Source organism: Candidozyma pseudohaemuli (genome assembly GCF_003013735.1).
Source record: "Candidozyma pseudohaemuli strain B12108 chromosome Unknown scaffold00001, whole genome shotgun sequence".
NCBI classification, from domain to species: domain Eukaryota; kingdom Fungi; phylum Ascomycota; class Pichiomycetes; order Serinales; family Metschnikowiaceae; genus Candidozyma; species Candidozyma pseudohaemuli.
Window position 1 is genome coordinate 361,401 of NW_020194435.1, and position 16,038 is coordinate 377,438.

The window sequence follows — 16,038 nt, forward strand, 5'->3', positions numbered from 1 at the left end:
GGAATCGTTTTTGGCAAACTGATACCTCAATCCCGCTCGAACACTTTCATGAATCCTTATCGCCTCATCGCCTTAGGACCTTATCACCTCACCGCCTTAGGACCTTACGGCCTACACCTACCTTGGCAGAACAGCACAGAAGTTAATTGCCCAGATTCTCCGATCCACCGTATCGGCAACATTTCAACGACCATCCAGTGACGTACCCCCTGCGGCGTGTTACACAAAACCTCATGAGCCCACATTCTTTGCAACCATCCTAGAAACCTGCTGTCTGCTCCACCGCACGATTACGCCTCATTTCTGGAACATCGCCCCTCCTTCGCTTACCATCCCCACAAATGACTCTTCCACGCATGTCATGTCCTTGGCTCGTGCTGAAAAGCCGCATGGAAAGTTTGGGCGATTTGGCTGCGAAATGGTCACACCCTGGCGTTGTTATCGCGATAAAGAACGCCGTGCCCACGGTTTTCAAAGCATCAACGGTGAAGCTTATGCAACGGTTCGGCAAATGAGCCACAACTAGCCCCACCGCCGCCGTCAACTTTGGGCGTCTGAGGCGTCTATGTACGTCCCAAAAAACCACCAACCAAGCAAATTTGTGGGGCTAAATGGACCTCGGCAACAGCAAAATCTACACCGATTGACTTCTGAAACCTGGATTATCGCCCCGGTATCGCTCCGAGATCTTGTCGATAACCATCAAGAGGCTGATATCTCCAAATGGTCTGCTCTTGGCTTTGGTCCATGCATGTGCCGTGCAGGGAGAAAAAGGCGCCAGGCGTATGGGTCTTTCTCCATTTGGATAGGCGCCCAGAAGAATTGCCCCTCAGTATCGTCAGGTAAAGGTCAGGAGAAGGCGAATTTGCAGCATTCTCGTTCAGAAATGCCCTCATTTTAGCTCCAGTGGGGTTTGGCTGCAAAGCAAATAGCTTGGAATGGCTCGCGGGCTACAGACCAACGACAGCACACCCGTACCTCCGGAACTTTTTTTTCCCATGGTGCGCCAACATAGGATCGAGGATTTAAACCACCTGGAACAAAGGCATATATCAGGAAGTCAATCGTTTCTTCTTGCGCAAACCCCCACAAGCAGCATTTCGTCATGTTAAAAGAATACAAGTTGGTCGTTGTCGGCGGCGGTGGTGTCGGAAAATCGGCTCTTACCATCCAGCTTATCCAGTCCCACTTTGTGGATGAATACGACCCTACCATCGAGGACTCGTACCGTAAGCAGTGCACGGTCGACAACGAGCAGGTGGTGTTGGACATCTTGGACACCGCCGGCCAGGAGGAGTACCTGGCCATGAGAGAGCAGTACATGAGAACCGGCGAGGGTTTCTTGTTGGTGTACGCGATCAACTCTAGAAACTCCATTGAGGAATTACAGACCTTCTACGAGCAGATCCAGCGTGTCAAGGACTCCGACAATGTGCCCGTGTTGGTTGTCGGCAACAAGTCCGACTTGGAGATTGAGAGACAGGTGAGCTACGAGGAAGGTGCCGAGTTCGCCAAGGCCTTGAACTGCCCCTTCTTAGAGACGTCGGCCAAGCAGAGAATCAACGTCGAGGAAGCCTTCTACGGGTTGGTGCGCTCCATCAACGAAAAGACTGCTCCCGCCAGTCCTCCAGCTGAGCCTGCTGCAGCCCCAGCGGCTGCTGCCGACTCCACGCCAGCTAAGACCGACGCTGTCCAGGCGTCCAAGGCTGAAGACAGCAAGCCTGCGCAGCCTAGCAAACCAGCGGCCGCCTCTGAGAGGAGAACCGCCCAGAGCCTGTCCCAGGCGCAGCAGCCCAAGGAAAAGAGCGGCTGCTGTGTGATTGTGTAAACGGCTGTGCCGTACGACTGACGAGGCAAGTGTAATTAATAATAAAAGTTCATCTGCGAGCCGGAGGCGTGTTGGAATTTGTCGTCCTTCCGCTCGTGTGAGTTTCTTTGCAATATACATTGAGTGAAGGTTGGTGAGTACAGTAGTTCGATATAGCTGTATGTATATAAAGGGAGCTTCAATTGACACGAATTGGTTGAAAGGCTAAGCTGGTACTCGTCAGATCTATCCAAAATCGTATAGATCTTGAAAAGATGTATAGTTCGGTCTGGAAAAGTATGAGATCCCATTTAACCAAATATCATCAATACCATCCCAATTCAATCAACTGCCATCAGCACCTTAAGCCAATCTTTGATCAACCCCGTCCTCTACACTCTCTCACATATCCGTTTATCTCTATTTAGTTGATGAAGTGGAACACGATAAAGTGCAAGATCAACGAGGCAAAAATGTACTCGCCAAACGCCACCTCGGGCGAAATCGCCTTGAACACGCTGCTGGCACGGTCCTTGTCGGCAGTGGCATACTGCAAACGCAAGCTTACCGTAAGCACAAACTGACCCACACACGAGATAAACCCACCCAAAAAGGCATTGAAGGGGAAGTTTCCCACCAAAAGAACATACACAAACTGCAACACGCCCGCGGCAACCAAAAACACCAAAAACGTGTCGATCAACTTGAGGCGAGGCGTCAACGTCTCGAAGTAGTCCTTGTAGGTTGCCTGGACAGCACCAACCACGTCATTCACGGAGCCCAGGACCGAGCTTTGTTTTGATTTTGTGACGACCTCATCGTCTGTTTTGGCATTAGCTGCAACCGCCGCCTGGGCCGCTGCAGCCGCCTTTTTGGATCCGTCCTTTTTGGCCATGGTGGTTTTTGAAGAACACGGTCCCAGCGTGTTAAGTGAGAAGGTAGTGCGGTGCACGAGAATGGGTGGGTTGTTCAAGTGGGAGGTGGATAAAAGGGTGGCGGTTATGGTGGGGTTGACGGGTTGAAGAAGGTGATTGGGAGGTGGATTTGGGTAGGTTTTTGAAATTGTATTTGTGGAATTGGTGTTGTTTGAGGGAGTTGGTAGGCTGGAGTGGCTGCGAAAAGTAGTATGGTGGAGGTGCCCAAGACGTGTAGATACGGTAGGTGTGATAAGGAGGAGGTGGTATGATTTTCTGGGAGATCTGTTTCATAAGTTTTCTGGATTGGGGTCTTTTTGAAGAATTTGAAATGACACTTGATTTGCTGTTAGGGTATATGAATGATAGTGCTAGTGAGACCAGTCAGGGTACTGTTATCTTCTACATCACAAAGGCTTCGTCTTCTTTTATAAATATTTTGAAGGCCAACTGTTTAATTTGATTGATAAAGGCATTTCATCAGGTCACAGACTTATCTGGATATCGTAAGTCTCCAAATAATGAAAAGAGACAAATGGATATGGCTGCTGACGAATGGCAGCCGAAACTACCATATTTATATCTCAATGCTTGAAGCTGGAAGGTTGAAAATTAACTCAATAATGTCATCAAAAAGCTAGAGCACAAGAAATGGCTGGCACGTTAGGAATCATGATTGCTTTTGCACGATCAACTCTGCCACTTTTCATAGTCGAAACAGGTAGGCGCCTCGGAAAAAAACCACAAACTATAAATACCAATAAAATCTCCCAACTTCAAAGACCAATTTCAAAGAAATTTCAGTCAACTCTCTTGACATTGCAACAGGCTATCCAATCCCTCACCTCATACCAAGGATGCTAACTTCAACTACACCCACCTTCCACACATCCACCCCCAATACACAAAAACTTTCCAGTCCATCCAAAAACATTCACCTGAACCTTTCCAATAAAAGAAAACTTTTTTGAAAAACTTCTTCCCCCGTTGACTAACCTCCACTTTTGCTTCCTCCCCACGTGACCCGCCTCAATATGAGCCGAGTCTTTGGATCCTCCAATCCTACCTACCAATCTTTGCATGTCCAAAACAGCCCTGGAAGACCACCCTGTTGATCCTTTACAGCCTAAGCGCATAACCACAGCGCCAGTGCTGCGAATTATCCCGCCTTTAAACTTTTGCCCTGTGGAAAAACAGCTATATCGGTCTGGCCAACCGCTGGTGATCAACCAGTCCTTTTTACAGGAGTTGAACTTGAAAACGATCATATGGCTTGCTAGTGAAGAACCCGCAGAGGAGTTCTTGGACTACTGCTCCCGTCAGAACATCAACATAGAGTTTGTCGGCATGATCAACGACTACAATTACTCCAACATCAACCCGTGGGACCTGTTGGACGAAAGAACAATTAAGAATGCCTTGGAGCTCGTGTGTAACAAAGAGAATTACCCTCTTTTAGTGTGCTGTGGAATGGGCCGTCATCGGACGGGTGCTGTGATTGGTTGTTTGAGAAGATTGCAAGGATGGAACTTGGCTAGTGTTTCGGAGGAATATCGTCGTTTTGCCGGTGCTCGTGGTGGAAGGATTTTGGTGGAGCTTCTAATAGAGAGTTTTGACGTGCTGACGGTTGAAGTCGAGCCGCTGAAGCTTCCAGAGTACTTGAGGTAGGGTTGAGATGGAATTTCCGTTGATCTGATCAGGCGACAGTGCTAGCTACTGTGACGGTTGATTTCAGCTTCACGGTGCTAACAAGAAGTAGAGAGCTTTAAGAGAAATCACCGAGCTACTCAGGAAAGCTGGATGTTCTGATCGGACCGGATCGGATCGGAAGCTACCAATCGCTCAACAACAGAACAGAAGCCCTTGCAATTAAGTTTCCATGGAATTAGCATTGCCTTACTTGCAGCTGCCTTTTAGGGATGACTGAACCTCCGTCTTATTTCCAGACCTGGTGACCGCCTGAGATATCATGTACAGACAAAAGCTAATTGGCTTTCTAGGGTGCGTTCTACAATCCGGTCATTCTTCGCCCGTTGGGACCAAAAATCACCATTTTTCCATCAACAAACTTAAACGAAATTAAATTATTCACATACAGCTTATTCAATTCGTTCGCTGACTCTTTCTCCCACCACTGGGCTGACTGCCCCGGTCGGACTCTATCTGGGGTGCCATATCTACACCCGTGCACCACCACCCTCAGCTTCGCGGTGGAGGCGAACCCACCCCTCGATATCTTATTTGCTTTTGCTTTATACTGCTTGTTGGAAAGACAGTAAACCCATAAATAGCGGTTATTTCTATTCCAGTACCGTTTTAACAAAGACCATATAATCAGTTTTTTCGTTTATCGCCTCCTCAAAGTTACAGCGTCACCCCCCTGGTTTCATCCCCTTCCAATTCCATCCACAACATCAAGATGGGAACTTGCATTACCGTGATTAAGGTCGTTGGGGCCTCTTCCTTGGGGCTTTTGAGCGGCAACTTGGCATTTCAGTCGTATAAAAAGATTCCTGATTTGATCAGAGAGATCAACAACCAGGTTTCGATCTCCTCCACAGCCGCTGCATCAGTGTTGAAACTGGTGATGCAGAATGTGGTTGTTTCTGGAACTGCAAACATCATTTTGGCGACCTTGTCGGCCTATTTGTTCTCCACAGCATACAAGTACTCGCCTCCTTCTGGCAGACACCCATATCTTTTGTACTGTGCTTTGGGCGCCCCCTTGGCGGCAGCCCTGTACCACTTGCAGACATGGGGCGCTGACGTGAAGATCGTCAAGCGTGCTTGCCTCCAGAAGAAGATTGTAGAGAAGAAAAAGTCCGAGCCACCCGTTGCACCTGTGCGCTCTACTAGTGACGACAGCTCCTTGGACAAGTCATACATTCATGTGAGCGACTCGCTGTCTAGCACTACCACGCCTGCCAGCAGTACGCCAAACTCGCCAGAGCAACCAGCTACCGACATCCAGCCCACCACCTCAGCTATTGAGCAGGAGGTCGAAGAAGCGTTGAGCAAGAAGGAGTACCTCAACCACTTGGAGACGGAACGCAACTCTTACAAGACCGCTTTTGCTGTATCCAGTGCTGCATTCGTCGTTAGTGCCATTGGTCTTGTGGGTGAGTACTTCCTTCACTAAGTGCTGCAGGGAAGAACTACTCGGAAACGCACAACTGCAGCTATAGCATGTGTTTAAGTGTATCTGCAATGAACGAACGAGCTTAATGAAAACACTGATAACTATTATTTTGAAAATCCCGGATTTAACAGTGAAGCTACCAGGGCTAAACTTGCGTGGGCCCCCATGCACGTGCGGTGAGGTCACGCTTACTCATCCCTACTATGGAAGCGAAGCGCTCAGGATAAATAAGCCAATCTTGCCACCATAATTCTTACTCGAGTGCGCTATTTTAATTCCCGAGTAATGTCTAAATTTTACGATCTCAAACCTTTGGATGCCAGAGGCGAGCCATTCCCATTCGCTGACTTGAAGGGCAAGGTTGTTGTTATTGTCAATGTTGCCTCCAAGTGCGGTTTCACTCCACAGTACAAGGAGTTGGAGGAATTGAACAAGAAGTACGCCGAAAAGGACGTTCAATTCATCGGTTTCCCATGTAACCAGTTCGGTGGTCAAGAGCCCGGCAGTTCTGAGGAGATTGCATCCTTCTGTCAGCTCAATTACGGTGTGTCGTTCCCAGTGCTCAAGAAGATTGAGGTTAACGGCGATAACGCTGACCCTGTCTACAAGTGGTTGAAGGAGCAGAAGAGCGGACTTTTGGGCCTCACCAGAATCAAGTGGAACTTTGAGAAGTTTTTGATTGACAAGGAGGGCAATGTTGTGGAGCGTTTCTCGTCCCTTGCTAAGCCCAAGTCGTTGGAGCCCAAGATCGAGGCGTTGTTGAAGGCCTAATGTTTGTATTTTAGCGGTGTCAATGGACAATTGTATTTTTATTTTGACTGTAAATTGGCTAAAAGTGATCTAGATTTAAGTGTTGGTCCAAGTTTGTGATATTTTGTGGGAGTCATGCTTCCAGCTTTTTTCTGCGCAACTGAGTTTATAGAGAAAGGCAGTGAATATGGGGTGGTCTAAAAAATCGAAAACTCGACAATCTGGCTCAATCAAGTGTTGGTTCAATTCTTTGGTCTAGATTTTGGGCTACCTCCGAAAAATAGCCTTTTCAGGACCGAGCGATCCCAAATGCCCGTGCATCAGTATCAGTCCACCTTGGCCCAAGAGAAGGAATAAGCGGTGCACCAAAAGAAACACAATCTGGAGAAATTATAAACACGGGATGTTGGCAAAAACGCCAAAAACCGCCAAAAATCGCCACTTTTCAAATCACCTCCTGGATTTCGAGCCCCCACCGCCAGATCAACTTATCTGTTTGGGTGCAAAATGCGATAAGCGATTTCCCCAAGCCACCTCCTAACGTTCGTACGCGGCTTCTGTTGATCCGTGTCGAAGGGGCCGAACAATACCTTCTGACAATTGACCAAAAAGGAGTAACAAAATAATTCACCGTAGTAGATTTAAAAAGAGTCGACGAACCATTTGCTAAACCACCACCGTTGGCAGATGCAGAGCCGAAAGTATGCGGATCGTCAAAGTTCACAGGCCGATGCACTGATAAGCCCTTGGCTAGACAATGAGGAAAGCTGGACGAAAACAAAGACATGACCTGCTCCCTAAACACGTTTCCCACCAAACAAAGCGATTGGCTTGGTTGCTCATTTTCTTTCTTTTTCACCAAGAAACCTCCGTCCCACGGCGATTCACTGTAAGCCAGCGTGCAGCGAAGAAGCACCACAGCCTAAGGTCCGAGCACAAAAGCCCCAGCTCCGATCGATTTTTTGGAATTTCTGCAATTTCACCGTTCTGGTAAAGTAGGCCGTTTCATGACCTCCGTGGCGCTGTGGCAAGCACCCCTGTGGCTTCTGAGCCATACCAGTAGCGCATCCAGATGAGACTGAGGAGGGGAGAGTTGATGGATTTTCGAAGAATCCGCCTGAAAAGCCGGTTACTGAAGGATTGCTATTTTTGAAACTTCCCAAAAAGCAAAAAACTACATAACCTCCAAAAAACAAGACGTTGTGGAATCCAATGGAACCATCCAGAATGTTGTGTACTGAGACCCAAAAAGCGGACCGGTGTAGGCGCACCAGACCAGCTTATCTGCCCCACAGTCAGCCCACCGTAATGCAATATTCCGATCCATGCCGAAAGGGCAAAAATCTGGGAAATACGTAGCGGTTTTTGGTTTTTGGGAGGGCAGAAAAAAATCAACATTTTTCAACAGTATCAAAAATCCTCTTATTCTTATCTTTTTGATGACCCAACGGCTATAATGGAGCCGTTATCGGTCCAGATCCGCACTCTTGTGACTAATCTGCATTCCCGGTTCCACACTTTTCTCCTATCTTCCACCCCAGATATATAGCATCGCACCCGCACTTATTCACCTACACTTCCCCTCCACATATATATCGTCTTGCTGGCAAGATCGGATTCCTCGAATCCATCACATACTCATCTATCAATCACACATCAGCCCTTCACTCAATCATATCCAACTACGTCATTCATCGATACACTTGTTCATAGGTGCTCCCCCCTTCCCTTGTTAATACCCAGCACCCTTTCCTGTTCATAAATCGACTTCTTACACCATGACCACCCATACCGCCTATGAAGCCCAGCAGGGCCTTCTCAACGATACGTATCGCTTCGTGTCCAACATCCAGAAGGGCTCCTTCGGAAAGGTGACCCTAGCTGATGACGTCAGGACAGGTACCAAGGTCGCCTTGAAGGCCATGCTCAAGTCTAGCAAGGAGGTGGCCAGAATGGCCCGCCACGAATTGGCCATTCTCAAGCTGTTGGGAACAGAGAACCCCTACATCTGCCAGCTCGTGGATCATTTCGAAACCGACGAGTACATTGTCTTGGTGCTCGAGTACTGCGAGAACGGCGATATGTACGATGTGATCCACGCCGAGCTGGCGTCCCACCCGCGTGCCGTGGACGTGTGGAAGTTGGCCAGGGAAATGTACCTGGGCTTGTCCTACGCCCACTCCAAGGGCATCTACCACCGGGACTTGAAGCCGGAGAACATCTTGTTCACCCTGGATGGATCCGTCAAGATCTGTGACTGGGGTTTGGCTTCACGTTCCCGTCTTCTGAGCGATTTCAACGTCGGCACAGAGAAGTACATGGCGCCTGAGTGCTTTGCCAATAGTGCTCTCGCAGAGTCGTCCTACAAGATCGACTGTCGCTATACAGACTACTGGTCCTTTGGCGTAACGCTTTTGACAGCTGTATTCGGCACGAGTCCCTTCAAGCCTGTTCGTGCTAACGACGACGTCTGGGGCTCGGCTGACACTTTCCGTCGCAAGAACAAGTCAATGAAGAAGTCGTTAGAGAGTGACTTCAACTTTAAGAACTTCGTGTTCTACAACAAACCCGAGGTGTTGTACGACATTTACCCCTCGATGAACGAGAACTGCTTTCGGATCTTCACCCGCCTCTTGAAGGTGGGTGGTGATGACGAAGATATTGACAACTACGTGCGCAAGATCGAGCGCAGAGACCTCGAAGCTTTTATTAATGATCTTGAGGAGAATTGGAAGTACGGCTTGACCGTGTGGGAGGAAGACGAGCTCTACGACGTCGAGGACGATGGCGTGGAGGACCTCTTTGACATGGATGGCTTCACCAATTCTACCAAGAGAACGGAGTACGATGAGGAAGAAGAAGAGATCGAAGAGAAGGATACTAAGGCCAGCGAGACCTACATAAGCACCCAGGCGGTGGCTGCGGTCGAGGTTCCGCTGGTCAAGCAGCATAGCATTCCTGTGCCGTCGCTTGTGGAGTCGACGTACCAGCCCAAGCTGTGGTACGACTTGGAGGATGAGCTCGATGACACCGAGTTCAACAAGTTGTTTTCCAGCTTGAGCACCAAGAGCGTGACTCCAATGCCAATCGAAGAGAGCAACAAGGCAGTGGATGAGGATGGCAGGAACATTCGCATAGTGGAGAAGGAGGTGATGGTATAAGGCATTTATGACAGTAACGAAGCCCTAATGAATGATGAAATAAAAACAGTGCGTAGAACCCCACACAACCGGCGCGGTACCGGTCCGCTGATAATGCACAGAACCTGGTCCGGTCCAGGTGACTCATGCCTAATCGGGCCGTTTGCGGTAGCGGAGCTGATGAGTATATTCGTGTTCTGAATATTGCGGTATAGGTTTTGAGGCGGGGCTCATTCATATGCATTGATTGATTTGAGAGTTTGTTTGTGAAAAGTCAACTTAAAGGATTTGACGGGTGCAAGTGACGTTAAGGCCCATAAATGCATTTGGCAATGACTGCGAGGACTTGAAAGATTTATAGATTTTCTAAAAATCAAAGAAAGCGTATTTTAGCTTTTTCCTAAAGATGCGGCTTGATACGTTTGAGCCGTGCTTGTAGGTTGCAAGCGATTCTGATCTTGAAGATGTATAGGAGCATAGACATTGGGTGCCCTAACAATTTATAGAGTCGAAGCAATTGAATTATATAGCAACGATTAACGTTTACAGATCATCTTCCAACTACTCAATCACATTCTCTTGAGATCACCCCAACTAACGCTACTTCTTGAGATGCCTTCGCCTCGATCTGTGAATCATTCGCATGCATCCTCGGATCCAGCCTACTTCCGCCTACTCGTTCACACAATTTCACACTAAAAACCCAAACTATCAACAAAACCTTCTCTGCTTCAGATCACCACCATCACCAACGACCCAATTCTTCAAAACCTGAAAAGTCACACAAAATCACCGGACATCCGGGTTACAAGCCTGCAGCCAAAGTATGAGTAATAGACGCGGCCCAGCGGTGTTCAAAGAAATGTCAAACACATTGACAATCCAATAATCCTCATTCAGAAAACCAGAAAATACACGACATGACACATTGGCATGCTCCAATTGGCGAAGCACGATTGTAAAATGCGTCCGCTGCGTTGCGGTACTGCGGGGCCGGAACCGGGCCTGCACCGGGGAGGAAAGTTTTTCACTGTCCAGGCCTCGTCGACATATAAAGAGCGCCCAATCCCTGGACTTTTTTTTCCCACCAACAAGAACTTTTTTACTGATCATGTCTTTCAGAAACGCTTCCATGCGCATGGCCCGCCAGGCCACCGGTGCCGCTGCTAAGCAGATGGCCGCCAAGAGATCTCTTGCTGCTTTGGCTACCAGAGCCACCACCAAGACTGCTGTCAGAAGCGCCCCAATGGCCACCCGTGGCCTCAAAACCATCAACTTCGGTGGTACTGAGGAGATTGTCCACGAGCGTGCCGACTGGCCAAGAGAGAAGTTGTTGGAGTACTTCAAGGACGACACCTTGGCCTTGATTGGTTACGGTTCTCAGGGTTACGGCCAGGGTTTGAACTTGAGAGACAACGGTCTCAACGTCATCATTGGTGTCAGAAAGGACGGTGCCTCTTGGAAGGCCGCCATTGAGGACGGCTGGGTTCCAGGCGAGAACTTGTTCGACGTCAAGGAGGCCATTGGCAAGGGTACTTACATCATGAACTTGTTGTCTGACGCTGCCCAGTCCGAGACCTGGCCCGAGCTCAAGCCTTTGATCACCAAGGGCAAGACTTTGTACTTCTCCCACGGTTTCTCCCCAGTCTTCAAGGACTTGACCAAGGTTGAGCCACCAACCGACGTTGATGTCATCTTGGCTGCTCCAAAGGGTTCCGGTAGAACCGTCAGATCCTTGTTCCTCGAGGGCAGAGGTATCAACTCCTCTTACGCCGTGTGGAACGATGTCACTGGTAAGGCCGAGGAGAAGGCCATTGCCTTGGCTGTTGCCGTTGGTTCTGGTTACGTTTACCAGACCACTTTCGAGAGAGAGGTGAACTCTGACCTTTACGGTGAGAGAGGCTGTCTTATGGGCGGTATCCACGGTATGTTCTTGGCCCAGTACGAGGTGTTGAGAGAGAACGGCCACACCCCATCTGAGGCTTTCAACGAGACCGTTGAGGAGGCCACCCAGTCTCTTTACCCATTGATTGGTAAGTACGGTATGGACTACATGTACGACGCCTGCTCCACCACCGCCAGAAGAGGTGCTCTTGACTGGTACCCAAGATTCAAGGACGCCTTGAAGCCCGTCTTCACCGACTTGTACGAGTCTGTGAGAAACGGTACCGAGACCCAGAGATCCTTGGACTTCAACGGTGCCCCAGACTACAGAGAGAGATTGGAGGAGGAGTTGGAGACCATCAGAAACATGGAGATCTGGAAGGTCGGCAAGGAGGTGAGAAAGTTGCGTCCCGAGAACCAGTAAGCTGCTTTCTAGCGCTCTTTTCCTGCGATGGTCATGAACGACTAGCAGGGCCCTTCAATTCTGCTCATGCCTTTTCTTTTTATACTCCAGGCTTTGGTTGAGGTATTTAATTTGCATAGGACTACCTGTTTGTTGAATAAACAGTCCGACGAAAATCTTGTAGAATACTAGTAGTACTGGTAGTCAAGTGAATCGCACCCAAGAAAACGTCATTCGCTCTGTCTAGGCGGTCTGCACAATGATACAGACTCAACTGTGATTTAGTCTATTATACCACGTACCACAATTCTTCACAATAACCGCCATGGAAGAAGATGACGACGCATGGTCCTATTCGTTTCCGCCTTCTACCGAACTTCTACCTCTAGAGGGCGAAGGTGGTGAAGAGAGTCCCAACGGCTCTGTCAGTAATGAGCAGAAACCCGGGCCTGAACTGCCAGAGGGACGGAAACTTCCCAAAATTTCTACAAACAAAGCAGATATCATGCTGTTTCGTTCCGTTTCGGCCAGTCTGCCGGGGCCTTCTTCTGCGTCCATCGGCAAGGGAAGCGGGTTCATGCCAAAAGCAGTGCCTGCTGATCCCCACACAACGAAGAAAGATGCCAGCTCAGTCATGTCGAAGGAAGGCTCCACCAACGCCTTGGCTGAGGGCTCTTCTAGCCCGCCGCTAACGCCGAAAACAGATCTCAGCAATTCGATCAAAATATGGCAGAAACAGCAGGAGCAGGACTCCCAGAGCGCCCAGCTCAGCGAAATGGCAGCGGCAGCGGCGCTAGAAAGCTCAGGCGAATTCGCCGCATCTCCTAAAATTATCGCCTACAGAAAGGGCCATAAAAAGACCTTGTCCGAAGGTCTTGGGCCGGCATTTGTCGACCAGCAGAACGAGCTAGAGAGAGATAAGTTCGATCCGAAGTTGTACGTGGCTGACAAGTACAAGGACACACACTACAGGTACGCCACGATGAAAAGAAATGTTGACTTTCACCAGCTATTCCGGAGTCTTGACTTGACAGACCGACTCTTGGACGATTTTGCGTGTGCCTTGAGTAGAGAGATTTTGCTACAAGGAAGACTTTACGTCACCGAACGCTCGCTTTGCTTCAATTCGAATTTGTTGGGCTGGGTCACCAGTCTCATTGTGCCGTTTGAAGATATCCAGCGAATTGACAAGAAGTCTACTGCAGGTCTCTTCCCCAACGGCATTTCTATCGAGACTAAAGAGGCGAAGCACAACTTTGCCAGTTTCCTTTCCCGAGACTCAACATATGACTTTCTTAGGACAGTATGGCTGGCATCCACAGGCAAAGAACAGTGCGAGCTCGACTCCTCTCCACCCTTACCCATCAAATCAAGGGATAATCCTTCCTCCAGCACAGAGGGAAAGATAGACTCTTACATCAATTCTATAGACGAGGATGACGCTCCGCAAATTCGAAATGGCGAAATTAATGCGCTGTCGAGTTCGGAATCTGAGAGTGACGAGGAAAGCGATTATAGCAACTCGGAGGCACCGCTCGACTCTCCCGAAACGGAACAAAGCTTAGATGATGCTCCGTCACAAGACTCAGAAATAGTGTCGACAAAAATCCAGCGCTTGAAACCTGACAGTTCTTACAAGAACATGGGACCAGAAACACACCACCCAACCAGCGTGAGCAAAACCTTCGAAGATGGCGAGCTCGAGAGTGAGATTTGCCAGGCCACAATATCGGCTCCGATGGGAACGGTTTTTGATATCTTGTTTGGAAGTAACGACACGGGCTTCCACTCCAAATTCCTCGAGACTCATGACGCTTCAGAAATCACAAAGTACGACGACTACCACCCCATGGAAGACGATCCCACAAAGTTGGAGAGAAAGTATGTCTACAAAAGAGCTTTGGGCTACTCGATTGGTCCTAAGTCCACGCGATGTATCGTGAGTGAAATCATTGAGCATCTCAATTTTGCAGACTATGTGGTGTTACTTTCTGTGACGTCTACTCCGGATGTGCCTTCTGGAGGTGCATTCACTGTAAGGACAAGATACTACTTCACGTGGGGTGAAGCCAATACTACGAGAGTCCGCATAGCGTATCACGTTAAGTGGACCGGCTCCTCTTGGATCAAGAAGATGGTTGAAAACCTGACGCAATCTGCACAAGCAGCGGCTGCAAAGGATCTTATAGAACTGTTACACAAAGAGATTTCGGAGCACACTTTCCTCGCCTCGGGCCCACCAGCGCTTAAGGCTGATGTCGAAGCGGCGGAGAAGGAGGAGGGAGTGGCACCACAACCAAAAGTGGTCAAGCAAAAGAAAAAGAAGGAGAAGGTCTCATTTTCGTACAACTCACCGCTTGGAATTTTTGCTACCGTGGGAAGCCTTCTTCTTTCAATGCTTTTGCTTGTTCAGTTTAAGATCATGCTTGATTTGCTGGAAAGCAGAACGTTGATGAACAGGCAGCTTGCACTCACGACAAACCTTCTCGGTGCTCTACAAACCAAGGATAGATTCCAAGTTGACAGTGACAAGAACAGTGAGGCATTCTGGGATTCTGTTTCGAAATTTGAAGGCAGGCCCTTCGGCAAACATGAGCGAGCCTCATATTTGGCTAGACAAGCTCTTCTCTTGGTAGGAGAGGAGGAAAAAAAGCGTTCCAAATTGTTTGGTCTCATTTGAATGCTATATACGATGAGATGGTTATATATACAAAGTAGTCGTCACGGTCTTTAAAGCCTAGCACACACGTAATTTGCCATCAACGCCTTGCAGCTCCCTGCGTTCAACAACGTCCATATCCTCAATGGTATGTGCGACGATCTGATCGTTTTTTGTGTTGAGTTCGAAGATAAAGATGCCCAGCACCACCCTCTCCAAATCTTCCTCTTCTTTTTTGAGCCCGATAATGCCTTTGGTAAGATCCGCCAAAGATGAAGAAAGCAGCCAGTTGTATGGGTTCTCCTGGGCGTCCACAAACTTGTCAGTGTCGATTCTGGACCATCTGTGGCTGCCTAGCTTAGCATCTCCTGTTTTGTGGCTGCCATTGACCTTTCTTCTTAGGTGAGTACAGCCCTCTGGACAGGTTGTCCATCTCACTATGATCTTCTGTGAGTCTGGGTAAACGCAAGGCAAGTCTGAAGCGGTTGTGGTTCGTAAGCTCTGGATGTGAAGTTGAACATTGGGGTTCACGACCACCGACGTCATGAACAACTGAAGGGCTTTGCAGGTGGCGTAATACGAAACGTGTCCCTTTATGTTTGGTAAAAAAGCGTTCATCTGGTCGAAATGTGAAGGGCAGATCCGTAGCATTATATCGGGCAGCACTATACTTTTTGGAAGCGTTTCGTGAACCATGCCGGGCACAAGCAGACGGATTTCGTCCACTAGAGCACCCAAGTTGGCCTTTCTTTCCTGCTCCTCAGGATCAAAGTCGTTTTTCTCCAGGAAAGCAACCAGTCCTTGGGGTAACCCATTTATACGGAGAAGACCTGAAGGCAAAGGAAGCGATTTTGGGAATTGTAGGGCGACCAGCGCTAGGGGACGGAGCAGTTTCCTAAAAGAGCCTGTTTTCCGAAGTGGTAGCAGGCAGCGCCGCAATGTGGACCTCATGGCTTGTAGGTTTGGTTGATGAGAGTGGAGTGGTGATGTTGATGTGCGAAAATGCTCAGTACTGGGGTTGAGGTAGGAAGGACCAGGGCACACGAGGGATTGATTACGGTCTTTTGGGAAAAGAGAAATAATTATCTTTAGTTGAAATGAGGGAAGGTCATTTTTGGGCAATTGACCTGGTCTCGTTCAACTTGCCTTGATGGGTGTCTTTTGAGTAGTATAGGAGCATAGCAGTCCGGCCAAGGGACTGAGAAGAGTTTTGTCTTGGGGCAAGGCGAAGGAGTCTTTTTCATTAATTAGGCTTCGAATACTGAGTGCAACGGTTTACATAAGCTGCTTTTCTTCTTCACCTCATAGTATCTACACTTGAAGGCGGTTTTCGCAGCCATTC

At 48.6% G+C, this 16,038-nt stretch overlaps 9 protein-coding genes across 9 annotated transcripts; 7 read left to right on the plus strand and 2 right to left on the minus strand.

Moving 5' to 3' along the window:
* Positions 1 to 1,105: 1,105 nt before the first annotated feature.
* On the plus strand, positions 1,106 to 1,828 carry RAS1 (Ras family GTPase; the record flags this gene model as incomplete). Its single annotated transcript, XM_024855608.1, has 1 exon — positions 1,106 to 1,828. The coding sequence occupies one exon, from the start codon at positions 1,106 to 1,108 to the stop codon at positions 1,826 to 1,828; it is 723 nt and encodes a 240-aa protein (XP_024715207.1).
* A 403-nt stretch (positions 1,829 to 2,231) lies between these two features.
* Positions 2,232 to 2,702, minus strand: C7M61_000154 (dolichyl-diphosphooligosaccharide-protein glycotransferase; the record flags this gene model as incomplete). The annotated part of the gene is made up of 1 exon (XM_024855609.1): positions 2,232 to 2,702. One exon carries the CDS (start codon positions 2,700 to 2,702, stop codon positions 2,232 to 2,234), a length of 471 nt encoding a protein of 156 aa, XP_024715208.1.
* Positions 2,703 to 3,801: 1,099 nt separating this feature from the next.
* OCA1 (putative tyrosine protein phosphatase) lies at positions 3,802 to 4,389 on the plus strand (the record flags this gene model as incomplete). Its single annotated transcript, XM_024855610.1, has 1 exon — positions 3,802 to 4,389. The coding sequence occupies one exon, from the start codon at positions 3,802 to 3,804 to the stop codon at positions 4,387 to 4,389; it is 588 nt and encodes a 195-aa protein (XP_024715209.1).
* A 751-nt stretch (positions 4,390 to 5,140) lies between these two features.
* Positions 5,141 to 5,860, plus strand: C7M61_000156 (uncharacterized protein; the record flags this gene model as incomplete). The annotated part of the gene is made up of 1 exon (XM_024855611.1): positions 5,141 to 5,860. One exon carries the CDS (start codon positions 5,141 to 5,143, stop codon positions 5,858 to 5,860), a length of 720 nt encoding a protein of 239 aa, XP_024715210.1.
* Positions 5,861 to 6,145: 285 nt separating this feature from the next.
* C7M61_000157 (glutathione peroxidase) lies at positions 6,146 to 6,631 on the plus strand (the record flags this gene model as incomplete). Its single annotated transcript, XM_024855612.1, has 1 exon — positions 6,146 to 6,631. The coding sequence occupies one exon, from the start codon at positions 6,146 to 6,148 to the stop codon at positions 6,629 to 6,631; it is 486 nt and encodes a 161-aa protein (XP_024715211.1).
* A 1,757-nt stretch (positions 6,632 to 8,388) lies between these two features.
* On the plus strand, positions 8,389 to 9,771 carry C7M61_000158 (uncharacterized protein; the record flags this gene model as incomplete). Its single annotated transcript, XM_024855613.1, has 1 exon — positions 8,389 to 9,771. One exon carries the CDS (start codon positions 8,389 to 8,391, stop codon positions 9,769 to 9,771), a length of 1,383 nt encoding a protein of 460 aa, XP_024715212.1.
* A 1,090-nt stretch (positions 9,772 to 10,861) lies between these two features.
* On the plus strand, positions 10,862 to 12,058 carry ILV5 (ketol-acid reductoisomerase; the record flags this gene model as incomplete). Its single annotated transcript, XM_024855614.1, has 1 exon — positions 10,862 to 12,058. The coding sequence occupies one exon, from the start codon at positions 10,862 to 10,864 to the stop codon at positions 12,056 to 12,058; it is 1,197 nt and encodes a 398-aa protein (XP_024715213.1).
* A 304-nt stretch (positions 12,059 to 12,362) lies between these two features.
* Positions 12,363 to 14,717, plus strand: C7M61_000160 (uncharacterized protein; the record flags this gene model as incomplete). The annotated part of the gene is made up of 1 exon (XM_024855615.1): positions 12,363 to 14,717. The coding sequence occupies one exon, from the start codon at positions 12,363 to 12,365 to the stop codon at positions 14,715 to 14,717; it is 2,355 nt and encodes a 784-aa protein (XP_024715214.1).
* Positions 14,718 to 14,774: 57 nt separating this feature from the next.
* C7M61_000161 (uncharacterized protein) lies at positions 14,775 to 15,647 on the minus strand (the record flags this gene model as incomplete). Its single annotated transcript, XM_024855616.1, has 1 exon — positions 14,775 to 15,647. One exon carries the CDS (start codon positions 15,645 to 15,647, stop codon positions 14,775 to 14,777), a length of 873 nt encoding a protein of 290 aa, XP_024715215.1.
* Between the last annotated feature and the right edge of the window lie 391 nt (positions 15,648 to 16,038).